At 46.1% G+C, this 25,860-nt stretch overlaps 1 protein-coding gene across 1 annotated transcript in view; it reads right to left on the reverse strand.

Annotated features, from left to right (window-relative positions):
- Positions 1-1,718: 1,718 nt before the first annotated feature.
- LOC8038651 (E3 ubiquitin-protein ligase MYCBP2) overlaps positions 1,719-25,860 on the reverse strand; it is a 128,416-nt gene continuing 104,274 nt past the window's right edge. The window contains exons 61-76 of the mRNA XM_029975062.3: positions 21,854-21,919; positions 20,458-20,730; positions 19,470-19,643; positions 18,071-18,421; positions 17,144-17,527; positions 15,822-15,941; positions 13,931-14,041; positions 13,296-13,424; positions 12,638-12,773; positions 11,678-11,778; positions 10,578-10,763; positions 9,463-9,570; positions 8,597-8,806; positions 5,332-5,439; positions 3,516-3,681; positions 1,719-1,905 (exon numbers count right to left, since the gene is read on the reverse strand). Of these exons, the coding sequence (XP_029830922.2) occupies positions 1,790-1,905; positions 3,516-3,681; positions 5,332-5,439; positions 8,597-8,806; positions 9,463-9,570; positions 10,578-10,763; positions 11,678-11,778; positions 12,638-12,773; positions 13,296-13,424; positions 13,931-14,041; positions 15,822-15,941; positions 17,144-17,527; positions 18,071-18,421; positions 19,470-19,643; positions 20,458-20,730; positions 21,854-21,919 (2,739 nt within the window). The 3' untranslated portion in view covers positions 1,719-1,789. The remainder of the gene's footprint in view (positions 1,906-3,515; positions 3,682-5,331; positions 5,440-8,596; positions 8,807-9,462; positions 9,571-10,577; positions 10,764-11,677; positions 11,779-12,637; positions 12,774-13,295; positions 13,425-13,930; positions 14,042-15,821; positions 15,942-17,143; positions 17,528-18,070; positions 18,422-19,469; positions 19,644-20,457; positions 20,731-21,853; positions 21,920-25,860) is intronic.

The following is a 25,860-nucleotide window of genomic DNA, read 5'->3' on the forward strand; positions in this document are numbered from 1 at the left end:
GGGACAACTACAATAGGGTATGGGACGCGAGGGTCCCAGGGGGACCTTTTTGGGACGTCCCTGGGACACCGGGTGTTGTATGGGGTCGGCATTGCATGTCTCAAGGACACAGATTGAAAGAAAACTCATCACTATTTTTGTTTTCGCTGTGCTGTAGTAAATGATTGCCATAGACAAAAGTTTGGTCACACTGACGTCAGCGGATTCATTGATGATGATGCTGAACCTTCTCTCTCCAATGTCTGCAGCAAGGTCACTCTTGAAATGCAGATAGAGTACATTCTTTATCAACGATGCAAACTTAGTGCGTTTCATGCGGTAGTCTCTTGCTGTACGGCCGTCCGAGAACTTCTTGATCACACCAGACACATGATTGGCATTAACAATGCAAATTGACCGGGAAATCGTATGAACCAGGAACACAAGGTTCTACTAATCGGCTCCAGATCATGTGGCCACTTCTTCTGGCTGCGAGTTGAGGGGGAGCAAGCTGCTATTTTTCTTTTTTTCCGCAACTTCTATTACATGTGGTGAAAATCGAACGTGCTTCATAAGTCATTAACGTCGGGGATTCCTTCTAAGCGGTGTTTGCTCAAAGTAGAAAAGTTGTTGCATCACCCCTTTATAATTTGTTCGGTCTCTAATAGTAATTAATGTCAGTACTGCAAATGCGACATAATACGATTTAAGGAATATTTAAATCGTCAACTGCTTTTGTAATTACCCAACATTTTGCGACGATTATTCCTCCATCAAATGTTTACCTGACCGTACAGCTCACCTGCACGAAGGCAGCTCAAACGACCTTTCTACGTTTTTTTTTTGGAAGGTGGAAGGGAGGGGAGTGATCGTGGTATTGTTTTGTTTGTTTGTTTTTAGTTTCATGCGGATCTCATGTTCAAGTTGCCCGGTTTTCGCCGTCTCCTGATGACTGACTGCCTCCATTGATCCGCCGAAAAAGAAAACGAGGATAGGATGAGGAGGCTTACACCCACACCAAAGGGACACAATGTGTTTGAAAATTGTTTTACAGTAGGGGAACTCTTCTTTACACAGCAGCCAAGGCTCATCCGCACAATGCTCGCAGAATAAAGTGCTTAGTACAAAACAGTACAATTTTTTCGCCTTTTACGTTTAAGTTGGCTTTGTCGCCACACACACATCAACAGGTTACGCTTGACATGTAATCTGTCGATATGAAAGTGTTGAAAAATATAATATTGAAAGATACTTTACAATTTCATGTCTCATAATTTTCCTTAGCTGATGCGATTGAGGTTTTATGGTATGAGGAAATAATACCACTTTAAGCTTTCTCTTTTTATTTTAAAACACTATACAGTATCTGTCAAACTCATTGCTTACCTTTTTTTTTTTAAATTCATTCTATCTGACAGACCACTCGCATAAATTATAGTAAACGTTAAAACGTCCTAAATAAAAAAGATACAAAAGTTTAATCTCCGAGACTGTGCAGTCAACTAAAAGCTCAACAATAAACTAACAACTAATAATGAATGTACTAATTTTACAAAAATGAAGTTAAATGACAGCTCTTTGATTCAACATTAATTTACCGTCAAAAGAAACGAAGCAAAACAATATAAACGGCGGGACTGCACCTGCAGCAGGCTATGGCCATCCCGCACCTACCTGTGTTGCATCCACCGCAGAAGCCACCTTGCAGGCTCCGAATAAGGGAGAAGCGACCAAGTCAACACAGTGCCTAAACTTGTATTCAAATATGATACATGACCAGAGGGGGGGGGAACACATCTTGAAGCGGCGCTCAGAAGGTGTGCGCGTTTCGACAGACTCCACAGCCCAGTGCAAACTCCTCCCCCGTAGGCGGATGCTTGATGTGAAGAGGGCACTCCTCGCCTTCTAGTTGCTTGGCCTTGGGACCTGCAAGTGACGATGAAGGTAACTAAGTGGCGGAGTCTCGCCTTGCTTTTCTTTTTGCCACCAACTCCTCATTGGCAAAGACGGGGTCACGTGCGCCAAATTCGACTACGATGCTTGCGGGGAAAGTGACCTTGCGAAGCATACACGGGTGCTTTTATTTATTCTTTTACACAGTTTTGTAAAAAAATCAAGAAAAGTAAAACCTACAGCATTGCAGTTTGTGCCGATAAGTTATACGTCCAGGCAGACACAATGTTAAAGAGATAATGCATCTAAAAGATACACAATTAACTCGAATTTACTAATTAACATTTTAATTAGAGGATTTAGGGCACATGTTTCTGTTACGATATTGGAAGCAGTCAATGTCCAAGGCTAGCCCAGTTCTTAGAAATCCTGGATTGGGCAGGGGCTTCGAGCCATCCATTGCCAAATCTTACTCTAGAAACTAACGCTCGAAGCATGCCGGAAAGACGACCCACCGTTTCGTACCAGAGGCCCACAGGGGTATGCCAACATTTGCGTCACTTCTTTGCGTAACAGCGCTACAAAGCTGATTGAGGCAGGCGCTTGCTCTTTTTATACTGTGTAAACATTCATAATCGTGTTTGAAAATCTAAATGTACTACTGTATAATTTTTTTTTAATTTATCAAATTTAAAATGTATACTACATATACAAAAATTCAAAATGTTCGCAAACAGGGTGTTCCCAAGTACCATAATCAAGCACAAAAAAAAGTTCACATAAAAAAAAAAAAAAAACGAAGGGAGTGCAATTACACTTCTGACAAAGGTGTCTTCAAAGGGACACTGACACCCTCCAAAATTTTGTTTTATTTTTTGCCAGGCGATTTATAATGGTGTCAGAAAACTACTCAATCAATATTTTGCTACAGTGCAACGCAAGTGCTCGAAACCGAAATGACTGGGGAGGAAGAAGAAATATAGAGGAGGAGACAGTTACCAAAAATCATGCAACTGTGCAACTTTTTTTTTTTTTTTTTTCAATCAACATATTCAATTAGATGCTGATTGCCCCATGCTTGAGGCAATCAGCCACAAAAAATGGGTATAATATTTTCTGTCTATTTTTGGCATGAGTGTGTGCCTAAAATGACCCATGACTTTGGTTTAGACACAACCATCAAAAATAATCATAAAAAACGGCACGTGACCACAGAGAAAAGAGTGAGCGCAACTCAAACCGACCAGTTCTCAATCAGCGGTTTTCAGGCGGAAAGAAAACGAATTTCGAGCAGGAAATTGTGTTATGGGTAGTTGGGCTTTCATATGTCATGTACAAATAAAAACCTTGGCGAGCATAAATACCCTGTCAGTGTCCCTTTAAATGGTGCACTTACACTCAAATTTCTTGAGGCTTTGCTTCAGTGAACTTTCACTGAAGCAAAATGTTTCTTTGGGTCCCTCGAACTCTGTTCAGGGGGATCTCGACACGTGCACCTATAATCAAATGCAGCCTAAGGAATGCCAGACGTGGCTTATTGGGGTCGCTCATCTCTCTTTGCGATTCGTTCTTCAGCGTTTCTGTCGACTAACGCTGAAATCTCATTGGCTACATAGTGATAACGGAATGCGTGGTCGACCCACCGGCGGGGCAGCGAGGGAGCTGCTGCTTGGGCAGGTTGGCAACCCGCTGGAAGTCGTCGTGGCAGGCGTTGCAGAAGTGCGTCGTTCCGAAGCAGAAGAAGACTGCCACGGAGCAGCAGTAGCGGCACTTGTACTCCAGGAAGTCCGTCCCATGCTTGGGGCACATCTGCACCGAAGGAGTCAATGAGCGTTCGCACGGTCGGCATATTTCTCGGGGGCAAATCCAGGATGCCTTGAAACACGTCCTTCGTGAACCAATACAAAAAACAAAAAAATGTATACTGTTGAGACCGATTTTAACGAAGCCAGTTATAACAATGGTGATGCAGGCGAGTTGGTTCACAATATGGCTGGAAATGGTGCACAAATAGCAAAGACACGAAAGGTGCAGACAACACAAGTGCTGGATGGCATAAACTGTTGTCATTTTTGTGCGCGTGGTTCTACAAATTGTGGCGTCGCCCGCCATCCCATTCATGTTGAGAAGTAGGCCTAGACATCTCCTCTCCATTGCAGCCTTCTGTAGCTTCAATTTCTCGCGCACTTTTCTCAAGAAAAGTTATTTTCCACGTTACGAAAAAGTGTTGCCACGCATCTGTAAGGTAACACTCAAACACATTTTTTAGGGGTGAAGCTCCTTAGGGTTTAGCCTTGCCTGGCGTCCGTTCTAACATCGATTGCACTGCCTCCGGGATTGGCCCAGTTTTAAAAAAAACAAAAAAACATACGCCCGCACGGGGGTTCGAACTCAGGACCACTTGCTTACGAGGCAGACGTCTTAACCACTACGCTTCACTCCAACGTTGCATGTAGCCGCTCATTGTCTATACAGGAGAGGGCGCTGCGGTCAAATGCGTATATAATCGCGTTCAACTTTGCATGCATTGGCTCAACGTTTATAGACGAGAGGGTGCTGTGGTCAAATGCTTAACTGCGTATATAACCACGATCCATACAACAGATTCTCTTTCTGACATGGACCGTTGACTTAAGTGATGGAGATGCGTTACCACGGCTTCTAGCGGATCCAAGCCGCTAAAAGAACCACTGGCTCTGCATTTCACCGACCATAAAGCAGTAATAATGAAGTCAAAACGCAACCCGGAACTCAGCAGTACCTATGAGCAATAAAAAAAAAGTCAGCAGCATCAGCACTACCTATGAACAATAAAATCAGTATCACCAGCACCACCAGAGCTTCGCCCCAATCAACATCATTCATCACGTGGAGATGCGACCACTTTTCTTTTTATGTAATTTTGAGGCATTGTCACAGCTTGCACACAAGAATTTTTGTTCTTAATATTGTCCTATCACAACCACATTTGACATACATATAATTTAGGATATGTTGAATGCAACTATCAAAGTTTGGATGGAATGACCACCATTTTTTATATTTATGAAAAATTAAAAAATCTAAAAAACTTTTGTTAACCTCTCAAAAAAAGCATTTTTGCGATTTTCAATTATTTTAAAATAATAGGTCTCTAGCACACATTATTTTGTTGTTAATTGCATTCAGCAATTTAAAAGGAGTAAATTACAGTTTATTTTTCTGGGCTCTTTTAAGTGTGTGCAAGAACATGACTTTTTTCTACATGTCCATAGCATCCAGTACATAAAAAAAAACAAGCTATAAGAAATCTAATGCTAGATTTGCAAGAAAGGAGATCAGGCGCTATAAACTGTAAACATTTCATTCAATTATCGTAAATACAAAAAAAAAAAAGTTTTCCCCTGGCACATGTGCAAACTGAAGGATACATAAAAACAAAGTCAAGAATGATTAACGAATGACAAGAAAAAAAAATACCTGAGCCCTTGAGATGTCTGAGCAGGCACCACAAACCAGCTCCGCGGGGTCGTAGTCGTCGACGGGACCGGCCTCCACGTCGCACCTCACCTCACCACCGTAGTACGCCTGGAGACAAGAGATACAAACCTTTACACTGTGCCAGAACAATGACACATATTGCACATTGTTGATGAACATACATGCAAATAAACAGCTTGTATGTACACATGAAAAGACTTCCACACCGCTGCACGCCCACTTCTTTAGTGGCGCATGCATTGACTTCTTGTTTGTTAAATGTGGCCCCACTGGCAGTGATATAACCCCTCTCTATTAAATTTAACATAGAATATGTTTCTGAACTGGCTTGCCCCCCCCCCCCCCCCCCCCCCCTTTCCCCCCTTCCCTCTCCGTAAAAGTGTGATAAAAAAAAACATTACTCATAAAAACCTTTTTATGAAAGAGGCGACTTTGTCCTGCTATCCCGAGAACTGGATTAGTTTTTCCCTGTATTCCAATCGCATAGTTCAAACTTGAATATAAATTCTACCTGGAATTTACTTAAAAAAAAATTGTTGTCTTTGACACAGACATACGTTTATCGTGCATCATATCAGGAAAGAGAAGGAATGATAAGCCGTGAATGAACAGGGAAATTCAAACTTTGATAAACCAAAAGGATCGTTCGGTCAGTAGGTATGGTCGTTCACAAGAACCTAGATTATATTCCAAAATGAAGGAGTTAGGCAAAATCATAACGAACGTAATGTGCAGGACACAAAATAAATATCTAGACACTTTACCCGACAAACTGAAAAGGAATCCTAAAGAGGTCTGGAAATATGTCGAAAACAAGAAAACTCCTAGCCTCGCTATCCCCGATTTCATAGATGGTGTCAGTTATGAAACAGACCTAAAGAGCAAGGCCAAAACCTTTAATCTGTACTTCCAGTTTTTACTCAGCCGGTCAACCCGGTAAATAGATTACCGACCTCAAACATAGTTAAGCAAATGAATAACATAGACTTCTCTGAGAGTGGCATTACGTCATTATTACAAAAAATCAAAGTAAGCAGTGCCCCAGGCCCAGATTGTATTTCCAACTTTATTCTGAAATACTGGGTTGTTTCTATTTCCCCTTTCCTAACCGTGTTTAAAGAGTCTTTTGAACAGAGCAAACTCCCTCTTGACTGGAAAAGTGCCAACATGGTCCTAGTACATGAAAGTGGAGATAAAACCAACATGAAACTATATGCCTATCTCTTTAACGAGTGTTCCTTGTAAAATGCTAGAGTAGATCATTTGCTCGAATTGAATCAATCATCTACAGAATAATGCATTCTTTTCCCCTATGCGGTATGATTTCAGAGTGGGTTTCTCTTGCGATACACGATCAGTAGAATTCACCCATGATCTCTCTTTTTCAATTAACAATGATTTCCAAGTTGAATGTGTCTTCTTTGGACTTTCGGAAGGCTTTTGACTCAGTATCTCATACTTTGTTATTACAAAAGATGGCAGCTGTTAAGATTTCGGATTAACTTTTACCCCGACTTGAGGCTTATCTTGTTGAAAGCAATGCGTGGTTTTAGACGGTGTGAGCGCCACAAATGTTAGTGTTTTATCAGGTGTTCCGCAAGGGTCGGTGTTGGGCCCCCTTCTTTTTTGTAGTGTACATATAAGATCTTGCTGGTAATCCTTTTAGCCACGTCTGACTGTATGCTAATGATTGTTGTATATACGGTGATGGCATGTGTGAGGCGGATTCTCAAACACTGCAAGATGATCTCCATTCTGTGATGTCATAGTGTCTATGACCTTGAATTAAAACAAATGTGACATACTAGTCAGATTTTCTAACAAAAGAGAACCTCTGGCTACAGAATATTTCCTAGGTGGCACGAGTTTGACTGTTGTACCTGCATATAAGCATTTAGGAGTTTTATTTTCTAGTAACTTGCCATGGAATGCTTATGTTTATTATTTGTCAACTAAGGCCAGCTGCACATTAAACTTTCTCAAACGCAACTTTGGTCAGGCACCTACTAATCTTAAAGAAACGTTGTACATATCGAATGTACGTCCCATTTTGCAATATGCATGTGCCGCATAAGGTTTGCATATATCCCACACCATTAAACAGCTCAAACATACTCCGAAACGGGCAGCTTGGCTTGTCTCCGGCAATTATGATTTCTTCAAAAGATCATCTGAAGTACGCTGCAACCTGGGATGGCCACTGTTCGAGGACAGACCAAGGTACTTTAGGCCCACTTTATTTTTCACCATACTAAACCATAAAACAGGCATCGAGAAATTACGTTATTTTGAAGAACCTAGTCATGTGTCGCCGCATACAGATCATTAGTTAAGTATGTGAATACAGATGCAGAATTAACATATTTAAGCACTCTTTTTTTTTCCACAAACAATACACGAATGGAACAACTTACCAACTGATGTCATCTCCGCAGCACTTTTCTTCTTTCCCACTGCCCTAAAAAACTTACTGTTGGAATAATTTTTCACTTTGCTTTCCTAATAGTGCCCATCACTATACTTTGTTTCTATTTACTGCACAAAGTGTCATATTTTTATCCTAAAATGCGATGTCTCTTAGAAAAGGGCTCGTAAAACACATTCCACGTTAACACTTAAGGCCCGTTCACACTCTTGCGACCTCTTAAACCTAGGTTCCTTAAAACTTCTTAAACCAGAGAACACACTGGCGCCATCTATTGGGAAGCAGTGTAAACTCGGCGGTCCGGCATATTTTTTTTATTTCTCGCGCATTATCCTTTCTTTCTTGGCTCGAAAAACTTTTGTCAATGTTATAAACGAGCCTTTCTATGGTTATTACGCACATTTGACCTCGGAAATCCCGCAAAACCTTCGCTCTTGTGAAATGCAGTTCCAGGGTCACCGCATAGATGGCGCCACAATACCAGTGTGTTCCCTCATTCTAAAAACAATTAAGAAGTTTTAAGAGATCCTCATCTCTCTCAGTCGTACTCGGTCGCAAGAGTGTGAACGGGCCTTTACGCTCGTCCGCGATTGCTCGCCAAATCTGGACCCTTTTCCTCACTCCCATTGGCTGGTGGAAGCAATCGCACGACCATACCAACAACCAATGGCGTTCCCGTCAGAAGTTGCGATACACGAACGACCGCACCAATATTTGCGAGAGACCAAGAACGCGTTCTACGTAGCGCGGGATTCGTCGGCGCGACCGGATCGCACGTTCGGCCGTTCGTTGGAACCTGGGCAAAAGAAATCGCCATACCTTCTTGCACTTGAAGCAGACGTAGTAGGCGTACCGCTCCATGGCGAAGCCGGCGGGGTCGCCGTGGAAGCGTGCGCCTGGAGCGGTGATGGCCTCCGCCCGGTGCAGCCCTTCGTACTCTAGCCTCATGAGCGCCTTGCGCTGGACGTCCTCGAACAGGGCACGGATCGGCTCCAGGAGATCTCTCAGGATGCCGTGTTCCATCGGGGCCTGGAGTTGCGGACGTAAACGGTGTGAGGCAGTGCGGGTCATTTCTTAGTGCTGTCGTTAGTCTGCTACCACAGTAAAACCTCGTTATAACAAAATGGGATATAACAAACTATAATGGATATAACAAAGCAATCCTAATTCCCCTTGCTTGCTAATAGGGAAGAAATGGACATTGGCTATAACAAACTAATGGTTATAACAAAATAATTACGATCGCTCCTTCAACTTTGTTATAATGAGGTTTTACTGCAGTACCAACCTGGAGACAAATAATGCGCAACGTCGTCGTAGGCGGATCCCCGACCCGCCCCGGGTCGGAAATACCCGAGCTCGACGAGAGTTGCCGCAAAGCGACAGACAGATCCCTAGGGCTTTTGGTTTTCGGTGTTTACCGAGAAGTTGGGGCGAATTGACGTCGAGCCGGATTTTGGCAAGCGAGTGTCCAGCCTAACAAATGCGAAACAACCGGGTCCATCATATGTTACAATCCTTGACCTAGTGGAAGGGGTATGAATAACACAAACACTGTCCCAATACCTCTCCTTAATCTCATTCCACCATAACATTTTTCCTTTTTAACACGCTCAAAGTCTAGCACTGGTTTCACAGTGCCAGACTGTGTGCCGCGAACGAGATGAGAGGAAAAGTCCGCTCACCTTGCAGATGGGGCAAAGAGAGAAGCTGAAGGTGATTCGGGGTCCTGACCAACTCCGAGAGAGCACGGTCTTGCAGCAGTGGTAGTGGAACACGTGGCCGCAAGACAGCTGCGAGAGTTCGGAACAGAACAGCACAAACTGCGTTACTACTACAAAGCAAAGGGTTACATGACCCTAGCACAGTTGGTATACAAGTGCCCGTCAAGAAGGCAGATAGTTTTCGTCTTACGTTGTTACGCCTCAGCATACACTACTTAGAGACTGACCAACTTCCTAGGGGAGGGGCTCTATTTCATTGTAACGTGCATCATCCTTTTCAAATTCACAGCTGGAACAGTGTGGGGTGCAATAACGCTGCAAAGAAATGCAGCAGAGAGACGTCTGATTGGTTTCCTACCTAGAAGTCCCTGCGACGGAAGTGGGTCCGCGCGGTCCGACGCAAACGCTGGCTCCTAGCATTTGCGTCAAGCTAGAAAACAGTTCACACCTCGCTAGCAGCTAAAGCCTTCCATGCCATTCTGCTTCAAAGCGGCATCTGTCTGTAAATATTGGCGGATCGCGAATGCAGCCCCCACGGGAGGTCCCCTCGAAGGCAATGCCTACAAATCGAACGCGGACAGCGAGTCGTCTAAAATCTTGTGTTAAAAATCCTAAAAAAAAAAAAAAAATTTTGCTGGTCATTGCTTGACTAAGACGAGCTAAAACGAGCTTTATGAGCTTTCCACAGACAACCGCGACGACCTTCCGACTGCTTCTGACGCTTGGTGAAGCAGGCTCAAGCTGCCCATGTGCTCATGTTTGTACAACATCTGAGGTCGCAACAAGATGGCGGACCAGTCAAGTTGCAGGTTAATTCCGTTTTCAGTTCTATCGTATTTCTATGATTAAAAACTATCTAAATGATTTTTGAAAAATTTACTCGCTGCTTTGCGCTCAGTCTCATGCTCATTAAAAAAATATGTTTAGTTGAGAACGTTCAAATTGACGCCAAAAACTAACTTAAAAAAAGCTTCTTAACTTTTAATTACCTATTTCCACTGCAAGCTTTTAGTGTAGCCCCTTACCACGATTGATAACTCGATCATTGACCTCCAAACTGTACAAATCCCACCCACCTGAATGGCCGGGGCGCAGGAGAGCGCCTCCGAGAAGCAGATCATGCACATGTCGTCCGCGTCCTGCCGTAGACCCCTGGCCGTGCTGCAGCCGTGGAGGCAGGGCAGGCAGGACGCCTCGCCCCGAATGCCGTTGCACAGGTGGCCGCACAGGTGCGTCTTGGAGCAGGCGTTTGCCGCATGATCCTGTCGAAAGAACAAAATTCCCCGTTCCTCCTCGCGTCTGTGGACAAACTGCGGCGACTGCCACAGCTGTGCGCAGTCACACCGACGCACTTCAAAGGTGTTCACACAGCGCCACAACATCACATAGTGCCACATGATGCGTCGCCCGACGCTAGATTCCAGTAAAGTTTGGCGGAGAAATTTCCCCCACTAAATGTGGTGCAGAAATTTCTACGCCAGGTTTAGCAAGAAAATCCTGATGTCGATGTAAAGTGACAAAACGTTCCCACCATATTTAGCAAGCCATGACATACATACACGAGACGCACGGGGGATCCGTTGCGAAACCTAGAACGGCCGTTGTCGTGAAAGAAAGAACCCTACAAGGCCCCTTTCTTTCCATCCTTAACCAATTACTATGGCGAAGAACCTTCCGAAGTCGGTGTAGCTATCTAATTGGGACCGTGCTTAGCTGGTTGTTCCGACAATCGTGGAGCAAAGAATGAAACTAGACATTTGAAGAGCAGCCTCTTCAGTTAATTAACGACAGCATGTGAGGCTAAGTGCCGTCTATTAAACTGCGCAGTAGTAGTGAAGAAGTCAAGTCGAGACAGGCTGGGACCACGTTCACAACCCAAAAAGAGCCGATGCTAATCATTTCAATCGCGGAACGAAAAAAAAAACAACAACTTCAAAAACAGCCACAAACACAATTTCTTTTTATGGCTCCTATTTTGCATCATTCCACTCAAATTGTACTTTGGGAAACATGTAAACTACTGGCGTTCAACGAAGACCTCCAACCGCCATCTCGAAACCACTAAAAGAATGTGGTGAACTTGATTACTACGGTGTCGGACTGCTGTATCAGGAGCAACTGAACCGTAGCCCAATGATGTGGTCTCTAGCCCAGATGTTGTTGTCCGCAAACTCACCCGACAGTCCGAGCAGACGTTCCCAGAAGAAAGGAGGCCGGTGGCCCCCGGAGCGCCGCAGAACCGACAGACGCCACCCGTCGACGCCGATGCCGACTTGCCTGCAAAACAGTGGGCCCCGCTCGTTTAAAGGGCCGCTCACTTTACTCGGCTTGTAGCGACAAACGCATTCTTTGAGCAAGTAGAGCTGAATCTAGTATGCTTGATTCTGGGTAATCGAATACTTACATTGGGTTTCAAAGCATAAACTTTGTAAAATGGTAACAGAACAGGGAATTGTTGTGAACAAGCCAATAAGGTTGCAAACCGTTGTGCACACAATACGTTCCCAGGAAACAGGAAACCTCACCTTTCAGAACCTAGACACAACCCATCCATTTCATAATTTATTTTGAGACAAGCCGGCTAACACTGATTGCAGTCTATACAAAGGGCAAGTTTAACTTAAAACGGACATGACAGACATTGAACCCCACAGCTGACAATGGCAAATTTAAGGATCTAGATGTGAGAACTATAAGATCTCGTATCACCCGTTCTTGTCAGTCCGCAAAAAAATTGCTTTCTCGTGAGCTGTCATGCTTGTTATTCTCCAATAGGCCCTTCAGGAGAAATGTGGCACCCTCACCGTCTGCTTGACGCATTGTGACGTTTTGATGTACGAGATTATTCAGAGATCGAAGAAGTTGACGTGGGTTTAACACTTTGCGATTTCATAACACAGAAAAGGCAGAAGGAAAGCAAAACAAAGTATGTGATGACCCCCTTTTCTGTTTGCTTTATTGTATGCGTGTTCTGAGTTCCTAATGATAAGAGAGAATCAATCGTGCCACTTCGAGAACATGTGAAGCGCCCGAGTCGGCACAGCCCTACGGTTCGCCTCGCCGTGAGGTTTCCTGGAATTTTCCAGAAAGGTCTATTGGTCGTGCTTCAAGACACCAGGAGCAGAAAGGCACCAACCCCTGGTGGCCTCTCGGAACTCCACCATGGCCTTGAGGGTCTTGGAGTCGGCCAGGGCCATCACCCAGAAGAGTTTGGTGCGGCCACAGCCCTCGTGCAGGTCCACCTTGATGGCCTCTTCCTCCTCCTTGAAGACCTGGGGACAACGTTTTAAAGCGACGACTTCATTTGGGAACCCTCAATGCACCCTGCTTGCTCGCGTTGCTGTTCGTCGCACCGCATGACATATGACGTCATAATATCGCGTGACGTCAGTGTTATGTGATGTAAGAATGTCACATGTCACAATGTCATGTGAATTCATGATGTCATGTGATGTCACAATGTCATCTGACTTCATGATGTCATAATGTCATGTGATGTCACAATTTCATGTGACTAAATGATGTCATGTCATGTCATGTGACATGACCTCACAGTGCCATGTGACGTCATGATTCCACACAACCTCACAGTGTCACGTGACACGACGTCGCTACTTGCCCGTCATATTTAGCAGGAAAATATATCACCGCAAATTTACAACAGAAAGTGGTCCTTGTTAAAAACCTGCCAAGAGCACCTTAGTTGTGTTTGACAGTACGTTTAAGATTTTCATCCATCACGATGCGCTCTCAATCCTCCGAGAACTCGTCTCAGAGGCGGATGCCCAACGAACCTGTCTTTGGTGTGTCTTGGTGCGTCGGTGCAAGTGGAGGAACCGATCGCAGTCAGCGCAGACGTTGCCACACACGTTGCAGAGGATGATGGCCGGCGTCTCCCCGTCGTCGTGGTTGTCGCATGTCGGCTGGAAGCGAGACAAGAGTGTCGCAATGTTACAAAGATGTTCGGGAACTTATCACAATGTACCATGTTCTCCAGTTCACGAGTGGAGATTTTTTTCCCCCATTTCCAACAATTCGTCCCATACAACAGTGCAACTTAGAAGCATTTTTTTTTTATAAGTACGAACATTGACTGAATATTGTACGCCATACAGGCATTTATGACAAGGAAGGAACGGCAGGGCACCTGCCGATGGCCGGCTCTGCTGGAGATCTGAAGCTGGTTCGAAACATAGGGGCATAGGTCTGTGGCTGCTACGACACTGCGTGCCATCCTTCGCGGCGCTTCACGACTATATGGGACAGTTACACAAAGGTGCGACATATATATACAAATTTTTCTGTGAAAACGACCATTCATAGAGGGGCGGGATTCATATACTTACAGTAACTTGCACCCGTTATGTTATACACTTATAGACAAAAAAATATGGTATACCGATATTTAGAGTCGGACAAACCCACTCACCCGCGGAGGCACTTGGAGCCCATCGCCGCGGCCTTTGACCCACTGGCCGGAGGAGAGCCGGTCCACGTGCTCTTGGTCAAGCACGCACAGCGAAGCCAGCGCTAGCCAAAGCTGCACACGCAAATACACAGACGTGCTCAACAAAGACAACGAGAACCAAAAACACAGTGAAAAGGACATTCAACATTCAGAACCAAAAAGAAACAAGTTCCAATTAACGGGGCTAACCAAATTCCCACTCCTACAAATGCCCCAACGCGCACTCTGCGATCCGCAAACATTCATCCTACCCGAATGATGTGGCCGCAGACCTTACAGTTGGAGGACGTCCGTGACAAAGTGAAACGAAGAAAGGAAAGACACTCCTCTTTCTTTACGCATTTCCTCCGCGAGCAACCCCGAAGTCGTAGTGCCTCCGTGTGAAAGGAAAACGATAGACATAACAAGGTCAAAGTCTGTTTCCACTGATGTAAAGTCACCGCGAACCCACTCATTCTCCCAACACATCGTGACAGCGGTTGTGCAATGTTCAAGACAAAGCCAACGGGTAAATAAAAATTTGCGGGAACGCCGCACACAGACGTTTGTAGAGCATTATATTTCGAGCGCCGTGTTCGTCCACGCCACGCATCAACGTCGCCTTAACCCACGCTAATAAAACATTGTGCACGGACGCACACATGTATGCACTAAACAAGAAATTTGAGCAAGAACTCGCGATTGACAAGGCGCCCGACTTGGCCCGATGCCAAAGTATTTGCCAACGTGATTGCTGGCTTTCCTGCTCCCCCAGCATCGCTCTTCGTTGCTTCTTTCATCTGCCCGCTCACTCGCTGCGCCTGGTTGGTTTTTCTGTTTTCTTGTGGACTTAATTTTTTTTTTTTTTTTTTTCACTAACGAGGAGAACATAATGGTGTTAGAAACATGCTTTTTCGCGCTGTATGCTGATCGGAGGTGTTCATAGCGCGTATGTAAGCAATGGACTTCACAATAGTAATACATTCTTTCATGAGCATTTTTTGCATAAAACAATGAAACTAATTCGAGTTTTGAGTTTAATGTATCTCTTGTGCAGCCATGCTAGATACGCACACACAGAAAAAGGGGCGTTTTTTTCAACTTTTTGTGCTCACCCACCGAGACATGGCGCACCCGACTTTTTTTATGAATTTCAGGCAGCAGGGGAGTGGGCGATGACTCGGGATATTACGGTAGTCCAACTCTCATCAGTGACGATGTCATCGATGTTCCAGTGAGCGGTGACGTCGACTGCAAACTTCAAACTTACGACTGTGAGTCGACCAATTTGGCTGTTCCACATGTCACCCACTCAACACTAAGTATCATTGTTTTCAATAACGAACCCCGCAACGAAATCACACGAGCCGAAGGCATACACGTGAACTGTTTAAGAAAACAAACCAGATGGATGATGCGATTAAGGCAGCCTTTCCGACGTCATCCGAGGTGTCCTTTAGTCACGGACCCTTACATATTTTATACTCCCTTCTACATTATGATGGACTGCTGCAGGAGCTATGCACCGTCCCCGTCAATCCAGCGTTGTGAATGTTTTTTGCATGACTGCGTGCCCCATGCGTCACTGCACCTATCCAGAAGGTCATGTGACACTTGCGTGGCACTGAATTGGCTTTGATGGCTCGATGTGTCTGCTGCGGTTCATTGTAAGGTAAAATGGTGTATAGATGGGCACGCTGAACATGTTGCAGACACAAGCGCTGCAACAGCGTTTGACATGAATCCGGATCTCATCACACGCTTCGCGCTGAAAGTTATTTCCAATGCACGGCGACCTTCAATGTTTCTTGACTAGCTTTTACAAAGTGTTTATAGGCTGTAATAAGAGAGCTTAAGGGTTCAGATCGCTCACCGTAGGTGTCTTGAGGCACTCAGTGGGAGTCCTGTACTTCTCGTCGATCTTGGTGAAGTTGAGAATGTTCTCCGCGATGGCACCTTTGGTCACCCTGGCCCATGGTTCTGTCAGCTTTCCCTGCAGAACAATCCACACAGAAAAACGAATTCAGAACGTATTGAAAAGCCTCAATGTTACTGGCTAAAAAAAGGACACAAAGCTGAAAGAGGAACATTTTGGATTACATATTGTTAAGAGGCATATTTTAGCTGCTTGGAATGGAGAGCATGCTGGTAAGAATAATATAAATATTCGGAAGAACATAAGACACAAGGACAGACAAGACGTCCTCGTGTTTTATGTTTTCCCTATTATTTATACTAGCTCCTTTAAGAAAGTTAAACTTAAGGCCCGTTCACACTCTTGCGGCTGCTTGCGACCTCTTAAACCTGGGTTCCTTAAAACTTCTTAAACCAGAGAACACACTGGCGCCATCTATTGGGAAGCAGTGTAAACTCGGCGGTCCGGCATATTTTTTTTTATTTCTCGCGCAATATCCTTTCTTTTTTGGCTCGAAAAGCTTTTGTCAATGTTATAAACAAGCCTTTTATGGGTATTACGCACATTTGACCTCGGAAATCCCGCAAAACCTTCGCTTTTGTGAAATGCAGTTCTAGGGTCACCGCATAGATGGCGCCACAATGTCAGTGTGTTCCCTCATTCTAGAAACATTTAAGAAGTTGTAAGAGATCTCGTCTCTCTCAGTCGTACTCGGTCGCAAGAGTGTGAACGGGCCTTTAGCTTCTTAGCCAAAGGTCAGCTTTCCTCCCAATCTCCCCAATAAACACATATCATTCTTAACAGTGCACAATGAACTAAAAGATACAGCCTTCAAGCCATGCAATCATTTCAGTTGGCGACAGTGTCTTACATTTTATCTTCATCTCTCTAGAACAGGAGTCCTCCTCAAGCTTCTTGATATCGAGGAACACCTGCCCTTTTCAGCATTGCAAAATTCATGCAGTGCATAAGCCTATAGACTTTGTTAACAATCATGCACACACTAGGGTGCATTAGGCCCTGAGCCGACTAGAAAATACCACGAGTAACCGTAGCTAAAAAGCAAACGAGACTGCAAGGCTGGTCCGCAGCTTCAGTGAAGTGCTAACCAGGTTTCGTTAAAGCAATATATTTAATTCCTCTAGCTGTTTTTTTCTTTTTCTTTTAATAATCTCAAGACAATGTGATATCAAAGAGTAGTTTGTTTATGATGCTCATGAAGGACACACAAATCCCGATGGCAACCCCAAAAGGCAACAAACATGGCAGTCGTCGCTTACGGCAGCCATGTCCCTGAGAAGCGCCACAATCCCCTGCGCCAGCTTCCGGGACACCGAGCCCCTGAGCCACCAGCGGGCGCCAAGGGGGTCCCTAGGGTGGATTGAAGTGGCCAAGGTGGTCGCGGCACCCCGGCCACCCTTGGCCTTGGCCTGCACCGTCAGGGCCTTGGCCACACATGCCAACAAGACGTCCAGCAGTCCGGCGCGATGCATGTCCAGCGGAGACGCGCCAGCACCGCCAAGTTCGGTGGCCCCGGCGGTATCGCCGTCCGGGGTGGCGGGCGGCACCCCATATTCGCTGGGCGGGAGTCCCGGGACACCCAAGATGGTGGCCAGCACTGGCGGTGGCACCTCGGGCAGGATGCGCCTGAGCAGAGCGCTCACCTGCAAATACGTGCGTCGACGACCCTCTACAACCACCTTTGCGAAAATTGTGAATGCTCCTTGGCATTAACTACCAGTAATGGGAATAAAGTATCATTATTATTACCATATCACACCCCTTAAGTGGCGAGTTTTTTTTTGTTTTTTTTTTTCGTTTACATTTTGGTTTTAGCAACACTGCAGCACAGGTGCGTTGCGGAGAAGCAACACCCGCAGAAGTGACCTCCGTGGGTGTTACTTTTCCGCAGTGCACAGGTGCTCGATAAGAAGTGCGCCCAGCGGTGCTAACCAGCCGCGATCAACGCTTCGAAAAGTGTGAATATCACAGTTGCGTGCTTAGGTGGAAAGCACACCTTTAAAGCGGGATGGTGGAATAGTAGTAAAGGGCTCGAAGAAACTATTCAATATTTGAATCTAAAATATTCGATCCAAACCGCTATTCGCTTTGAACTCAAAACGCACTATTTGCATATGCCGAGCACCGTCCCAATCTGCAGAACACAAAACTCAGCCACTTGTTTCACGTGTACCGAGAGCCCGCACCTGTCTCTGCACCCGTGCTGAGCCCGTGTGCAGCAGGCTGAAGATGTCCCGGAGTAGTCCGGCCTGCTGTGAGAGGTGGACTCTCCCAACAGCTGAACCACTCAGTGCCAGTACCATGGAGAGCATCTCGAAGCAGTAGGTGTCTCCACCGGAGGCGGGCGCGCCCACCACGCGCACTGTGGCGGCGGCGGCACCGCTGCTGCCGGCGTGGTGTCGGAGCGATACCCCTTCCGGTGCCGCACGGGGAGTGGTGCCACACCCCTGAACGTCTCCGCTGCAAAGCAGGGCCTCCCACTCCTCCCTGACGCGCGACGCCTCTTTCTTCAGAGCGGCCACAATGTGTGAGCACACCTGCAACGTGGGGGAGAGGGGTGCACTTACAAAGACTATATGTTTGACGCAAAACAAAGACCTGCAGCTTTTTTGTTGCAGTGTGCGAAGTGACAGCGACAGCTGTTATTGCATGCAGTAATACACACGCCTACTCATATCTACTCTCTACATATGCAATCACACGCAACACAGCCCTGTGGTCGCTGAAGCATGTAGGAAATAGAACACACTACACACACGAGTCAACATCTCTGCTTAAGACTAAATCGAGACAGGTACCATTATGAGTGGTGGGTTGCTTTACATCTGACAGTACTACATGCAAATTGAGCTCCTCAGTGAGGAATGTGTAGCAGCATCCCCCAACCACCATAGGAGTAGAAAACACTGCCGCCTGCAAGAGCCGAGTGTGCGCATTTTGCCCGGCGTCACAAGGTGGCGCACGCGCAAGCACACACGAAACAGAGTTTAGTGTATGGCACAATGCTGATGCCACGAATGCAGCTGGGAGACCCCGATGTGCCGAGAAACTGAGATAGACGAGGAGACAGGAGGGCGCGGGGACGTCGGAAGTTTGAACTCTGGGGTCCTGATCTGTACACTCGGCGAAAAATTCGGTGGCCTTGACTGGCCGGCACAAAGGTCAAGCACGGTGCCGGACAATCAAATCCGCCGGATTTCTCGCTGACTTCTTCGCCAAGTGTCCAGATTAGGGCCACTGGTTAGAATGATTAATGGGTAGACCTAAAGGTCTCTACTGCACTCGTCGAATGTATTAGAACGCATAACGCCGGCGTCGGGCATTTGGTTCTCGCGTTCGAACACGTTCGACGAGTGCAGTGGAGGCCACTCACTAATCATTTCGACCAGAACTCGGCGTTCCGACGTTCTTGACTCCTCCTCCCTCTCAGTTTCACGGCGCATGACCGCATGACACCTATCACCGCAGAGTGATGCCTGAGAACGAACCGAAGTTATATATATATATGTAGGTCGGCACAGCTCGAACAAGTCGACTGCTCCGAGGGGGCGGGGGGCAATCGTTCGGGGCAGACCGTGAGCCTACCTGCTTCTGCAGGTGAGTCAGCTTGCTGCGGCTGAATAGGATGCCGACCATGTGTTCCTTGAGGTCGTTGCTGGTCTCGGGGCGCTCGGGGCTGACCGCCTCTTCGGCCGCTGACTGCCTCGGCTGGGCCGCCTCTTCCTCCTCGCCCTCTCCCCCAAGGAGCTTGCCAAACACCTGGGCAGGAGAAAGTCCGCCCAAACATTTGAAAGCGAGCACAAAGGGACAAGGCATACTGTATGGTCAAGGCTGGGTCACACGTTTATATTTGAGTGCTAGCGAGTGCACTCAAACGGTGCCAAGGGAACACCCTGGAGCCACCTATTTTGCAGCCTTGGAACACTTCTCATACATTTTACAGATCACTCATTCGCTACATGCTCCAAATAATCCTGACAATTTATTTACTTATTCGAGGTACCCTTCAGCACCCCAAGGCATTAGAAAAGGGGAGGGGGATACGTAATCAAAACCAGCGTACATGTGCATGAAATAAGGTTTAAGCGTAAGCAACCACTTCTCATAGATAGTACATAAACTTCCTCCCGCAAATACAGCAAAACCTTCAGTATATAATTGGTGACAGGTTAAGAACTGAGCGGATGCTCCGCCTCCAGCACATGCGCGTTGCCTTTTGTCGGGCTTTGGCTGCACGTGTGAGCAAGTGTCAACAAAGGCGGAAAGCTTGCACTGGGGGCCAGAGTATTTACCGAATTCTTAGCCCGGTAATGACTGTATTTATATATACGCGAAACACAAGCGTGTCCAGTGTTGCCACTGCGTTCTCTTGCCGTAAGAGGTTACAAGCCGTCGTATGTCGGTCGATCACGCTCGAATGCAAATGTGCAAACCAATTTCAGTCTTTAAACGTCTCAAAAGAAGCGAGCCGGCAATCCTCGAGACGCGCGCAGACGCTCGAAAGTTTGCGGCCCAAACGGAATGCGGAAGGCCACGCGGGAGACGAGGCACCGAAATGGGTGGTGGAGCCCACCTGGGAGGTGAGCAGGCGGAAGACACGCAGGGTTTCTGCCTCGCAGTTGCGCTGCTGGATGCGCAAGGAGCGGCAGTCTCCCCGGGGCTCAGGGTCAGGTCCTCCACCAACCCCGTGGCCCAGCACCTTCACCTGGCGCAGCCGCAGCGTGTTGTCGGGGCCCCGCAGCTCCAGGCGCCAGACGCAGCCGGTGGCCCCGACGCCGGCCGGCAGTCGGCCGTTCTCCGGCAGAATGCAGCTCAGCCAGCCGGCAAAGCGGCTCTCCACTTCGAGCTGCGGGCGTGCGGGAAACGGCAATGGTTCGTTGTTTCGGGCACCTTCTTGTTTTTCGAGGTCGAATGGACTGTTCTGTGTGGGTAGAAGCTCTAAGCTCTTGCCTCTCATCCAAACAAAAAGCATTGGTGGATATCATCAACAAACAAATAAGTAAATAAATAAATAAACAAGATTGAGAAACCTTTAGATTGCCGTAACAGCTGGACGGAAATGTGCAGTATAGCCTTAGCTGCTGATGCCTCATTAAGAAGTACAAAGGACGTCTCCACATTAACGAGTTTTTCTGTAAACCTGGACACCTAAATGCGCAGGCAGAAAATATGGAAAATTTGCTAAGCAACTGTGTTGCATACGTGAAACATTCTAGCAGCACAAACATTTATATTGTCGTTTAGCAGCACGTCTAGCCTATTCGGCCAGACGCCTGCATTCAGGGCACTCTTCATCACATAATTTAACGTGTAGCATGTGTACACTTGAAATGATAATCCCGGTGATCTTCTAGAACTTTCTAACCCACTCCTTCCCTCCCACTTCTCGACCTCGTCTCCTTGCCTTCTCACTCCACCCCTGGTCACATCCTCGCTAACCAATCCGCATCGAGCCCCACGGCCACACTTTTATCCAGGCTTCACTTTTAGGCTTCATGAAATGCCGAACATATAGCCAAAGAACATTTCGTGTTAATAAATAAAAAAAACTTTTAGCCTTTCCACTTTGTTGAAGAAGGAAGACCAGCAAAGCTGTACTATGGTGGGGAAGGAAGCAATGCCGGCCGCAAGTCGGCAGGCCAGCGTGGAAAGGCTGGAAAGGTTGCGCCACCTATAAGTGACGGCGGCAGGCGGACAACCGGCAAACACAACACTCTGGGCAGCTACTGCCATCTATGAGCGACAGTGGCAACCAGAGTTTTGCGTCTTCACTTCTTTGCAGGGGACACGATCCTGGGGAAACTAGCCCTTAACAGCTCCGCTGCAAAAAAGTATGAACAAGGAGATATAAGCTGGTGCTAACACATCTCTATGATTCAGTTTAAGACATGTCATACGCCTTTTTCCGGTGGTACCGTCTCGAGCAAGCGGCTAAGAAGAGTTGTTACTGCTTTGGTCTGGTAACATACCTGCTTCAGCTTTTGCATCTCTTCCTGGTTAGAACCGAACTTGAAGGTAATGCTGTTCACTTTATTCTGAAAAGAAAAAAAAAATGAAGGATTTTGCAAGCAGTGATGAAGGACCTTGCTCATTAGTGCACGGGAGCTGATCACATGTTTGCATAAAAACATAAACATTCAGAAATAATATACATAAAAAAAGCTAAGGTAATGAACAAATGTATCTGAGCCTGTCTCTTTTTGTCACTTTCTTGTTTTAGATTTGTCCTTGGGAGAGCTGTTTTAATCTGGCAAGGTAAAAGCCTCCAATTATTGAATTATTAATTGTTTGCTCAAGTCCCATACGCCAGCCGGCACGCCGATAAGCTTTTCGACCGATCCCCACAGCTACTCATTGGCAAAAAAAAACACAAACAGAGGGATATCTTGTAAAAAAAGAAAAAAGACCATCCATTAATTAATAAATCAAACAATCAAGATTTTATTTGATGCCAGGCATCGTCGGTCTGGCAAATAACCAAGCTAGTGATCATGACATGTCTGATGACCACAAGCTAGCCTAGCTATTCATCATTTTCCCCCCGCTCTAGTCGAACATAGAGAACACAGTCAATAAAACAGACAGAGTAAAAAAAAATTGAGCAGTCCTGTTGATGTACCGAGGAGTGCGTGAACAAAAGCGCTCTGAACAAAATAGACATCTGTTCTCTTCCAAACGCTTTTTTTTGTTCTGAATGCTTTTGTTTCTCTTTTGTTCCAGAGCACACGAAAGCGCGTCTCCTGGTCTCCTGGCACGACCTCTTAGCATTGACCCTGCTACAACAGCATTTTGTTATCTGCTATTTTTTTTCTTTTCAGACAACGCACGCAGTGGGTGCTGGGTACTACAAAACTCCCAAGTTTAGAGCGAGTTCTTAACGCTGTGGTGTAGCTCTGCAGTAACACCTCCGCTTCACATGTGGCGGACCCAGCTTTGATTTCCGCGGGCAGTGGGCAATCTTTTTCAAGGATATGGCAACACTGACGACATACGCCCTACTGTGCCAACTGCAACATCAACAACATCAACAGCTACAGTCGACTCTCATCAACTCAAACTTCAGGAAGCCACAGTTTGAAATATCAAAAATTCATCTATATATGATGTAAGCCAAAGTAGCAATTTGCTATAGGAATAGCTATATACAGTATAGACCACTTACAACATAACCGGTTATAGTGCAGGACCGGGTATAACGCGGCTTTTTTAAACCACCGGTTCGCCTCCCATAGAACTCCATGTAATTACATACCGCTTAAAATGCAGGTGCGCGAAGGGAAATACCAGTTATAGTGCTGTTTCTGGAGCAGCGCGCCGACTGCGCCGACCAAAATCGTTGGCGCCGACCGACCCGCGCAGCGAGCACGCTTCCCTGTGCGACACTAGATGACTAGATAACGGCTCTAGCCGCAAGCGGCACTCCCGGGGCCAAGGATGGCAAGGAGGTTGCTCGAAGAAGCGGGGAAAAGCGAAGAGAGAGGCTTCAGTTGCCATAGCGACGGAGGGACGCACGCACGTGTCGTTCATGGCGCGGGGCCGGCGGGGCGTTGGAGCAGTTGGAGCGAGCCCAACCAGCCATTCGCATGCGTTGCATGCCGGTCGCGGGCCGGTTTCTTCCACTTCTATCCGCAAACATGGCGTCGGTGGTAATCGTCGACGTCGACGGCGTAGTGGAAACTCATCGTTCCGCATAAAAGCGCCATCCTTGACTGAATTTTCGTTGTGTGTCACTATGATAACCCAGCACATACTAGAACGGAAGATCCACCTACTCGTGCGGCGATCTCGTGGCGGCACTCTCAAGACAGCAGAAACGCCCGTGTCGTCGTGTTTGTCTTTGTGGTGCTTTCTAAGCATTTGTGTTTTCGAACATCTCCCGGATTTCTTATTTGGAGCATTTCATGCCTTTTTTGGAGCATTTCATGCGCCTACCGTATAAAGGATGCGAATTTTCACCCGTTTTCATCATTGGAGAAAAGTGATTAGGGTTAGCAATCCTGAACACCCGCAACGTCCGTCCGCAACCCGTGACGCTGTTAAAAGGTTGCGCCAGGCAAAAGTCACTCATTTCTTTCAAAATGTGTGACACACTTGAGAGTGAAGTGTACTAGTCTGGTGAAATAAAGACTTTCCTCCAAACTAAGCTTTATTTTTGATCTAACATAAAATAAATTGTTTTACAAAGGTAAGTTGTCTCATGGCACGTATTTTGGCCTGAAAAATTGATGTTTTGGTTATAGCGCGGTACCGCTTATAGTGCGGATTTTCGCGACTCCCGCGACATACGTTATTCACCGATGTTTGTTTGCAAACAAGCTCACTACCAACCCCCTATCGGCGGACCCCTGCGCACTTCCGGTTTTCCTCTTCTTTTCCATTTGTCTCTCCTCCTTTTGTTATTTGCACTACTTTGTACAATGCACTAATGTTCTTACAAACCTACTACAGAAACTTTTCTGAAGCAAACTCTTCTAACCCGACCACTGTGCGTTGCTGAACAATGAATAAATATACTACCGGAAGTCTACTGGGGCACCGAATACTGTGGCGCCCTCGTGGTATCAACTCCCACCGAATGTGGTGAATATGCGGTCTACACAGTACATACCGAGCAGATTTTTAGCGTGATAGCGTTAACGAGCTTGTGTCGCAGAAAATTTGGCGTCGGTGGCGTGACGAGAAAATTGCGAACCCAAAAATCCTGATTGGTTGATAGGATCATGATGTCACAACCGCATGAATGAAGGTGATTAAAAAACATCACATTAATGTAAATGAAAGGTCGCCACACGTCCCAAATGATTTTACTCTACAAAGTAATTCATTTGCCTTAACGAAAAATTTGAAGAATTTCAGGCGGGATTCGAACCCACGACCCTTTGCTTGCGGGCCAGACACGCTACTGACTAGGCCATGCAAGACACGCTTGCACGTCTTCGGAACGAGCGGGAGTTTAAATGTGTATATGCTTTCCTACTGCGTTCCACCCTTAAAAGCGAAGCTTAAGCGTCCTCCAAGTTTTTTTTACACTTTCCTCTTCACAGGTGTACTTGTAAGCAAGCACACAAATAAGACATTGGCTAAAGGCCCGTTCACACTCTTGCGACCGAGTACGACTGAGAGGGACGAGATCTCTTTAAACTTCTTAAATGTTTTTAGAATGAGGGAACACACTGGCATTGTGGCGCCATCTATGCGGCGGTGACCCTGGAACTGCATTTCACAAGAGCGAAGATTTTGCGGGATTTCCGAGGTCAAATGTGCGTAATACCCATAGAAAGACCCGTTTATAACATTGACAAAAGTTTTTTGAGACAAGAAAAAAAGGATAATGCGCGAGAAATAAAAAGAAATATGCCGGACCGCCGAGTTTACACTGCTTCCCGATAGATGGCGCCAGTGTGTTCTCTGGTTTAAGAAGTTTTAAGGAACCCAGGTTTAAGAGGTCGCAAGAGTCTGAACGGGCCTTTAGTTTGAAGGAAATAGTGATTTTGGTTGAATATTTTCTAAGCAAATATCAAATGGTTTCTTTAAGCCTTTCACTACCGTTGTACACCATGCTTAACCGAAAATTCAACTGATCTCGTGAAGGTCGTTCCCAACCTTTCACTTGCCCGCCTCTAAGCTCAGTTAGTAGTAATATAACTATATCTCTGAACTGTGGCCTCAGAAGGTCAAATGCCTACATTGGGGTTGCACGTAAGGGACAGATTTGACATTAAATTAAACTTAAAGAGATGCCCAGCTATCATAATCTAGGGACATTATAAATCTGCTTCCTATATGCAAATATTTTTTCTTTAATCTCCAATTTAACCACCACTGAAAAATAAAGGAAACAAGCATGAACAATGAAAGCAGACTGCCACGACAGTTCTGCTTGCATAATCACGGTGGGTAAGTCCTATCGAGTGCACTTCCCATGGAGCATCCTCGTACTGTAGAAAAGCAATGACTGCGAGCTTCGTGGGTATTG

The sequence above is a fragment of the Ixodes scapularis genome, unplaced genomic scaffold (genome assembly GCF_016920785.2).
Source record: "Ixodes scapularis isolate PalLabHiFi unplaced genomic scaffold, ASM1692078v2 PGA_scaffold13__105_contigs__length_92229423, whole genome shotgun sequence".
Taxonomy (NCBI): domain Eukaryota; kingdom Metazoa; phylum Arthropoda; class Arachnida; order Ixodida; family Ixodidae; genus Ixodes; species Ixodes scapularis.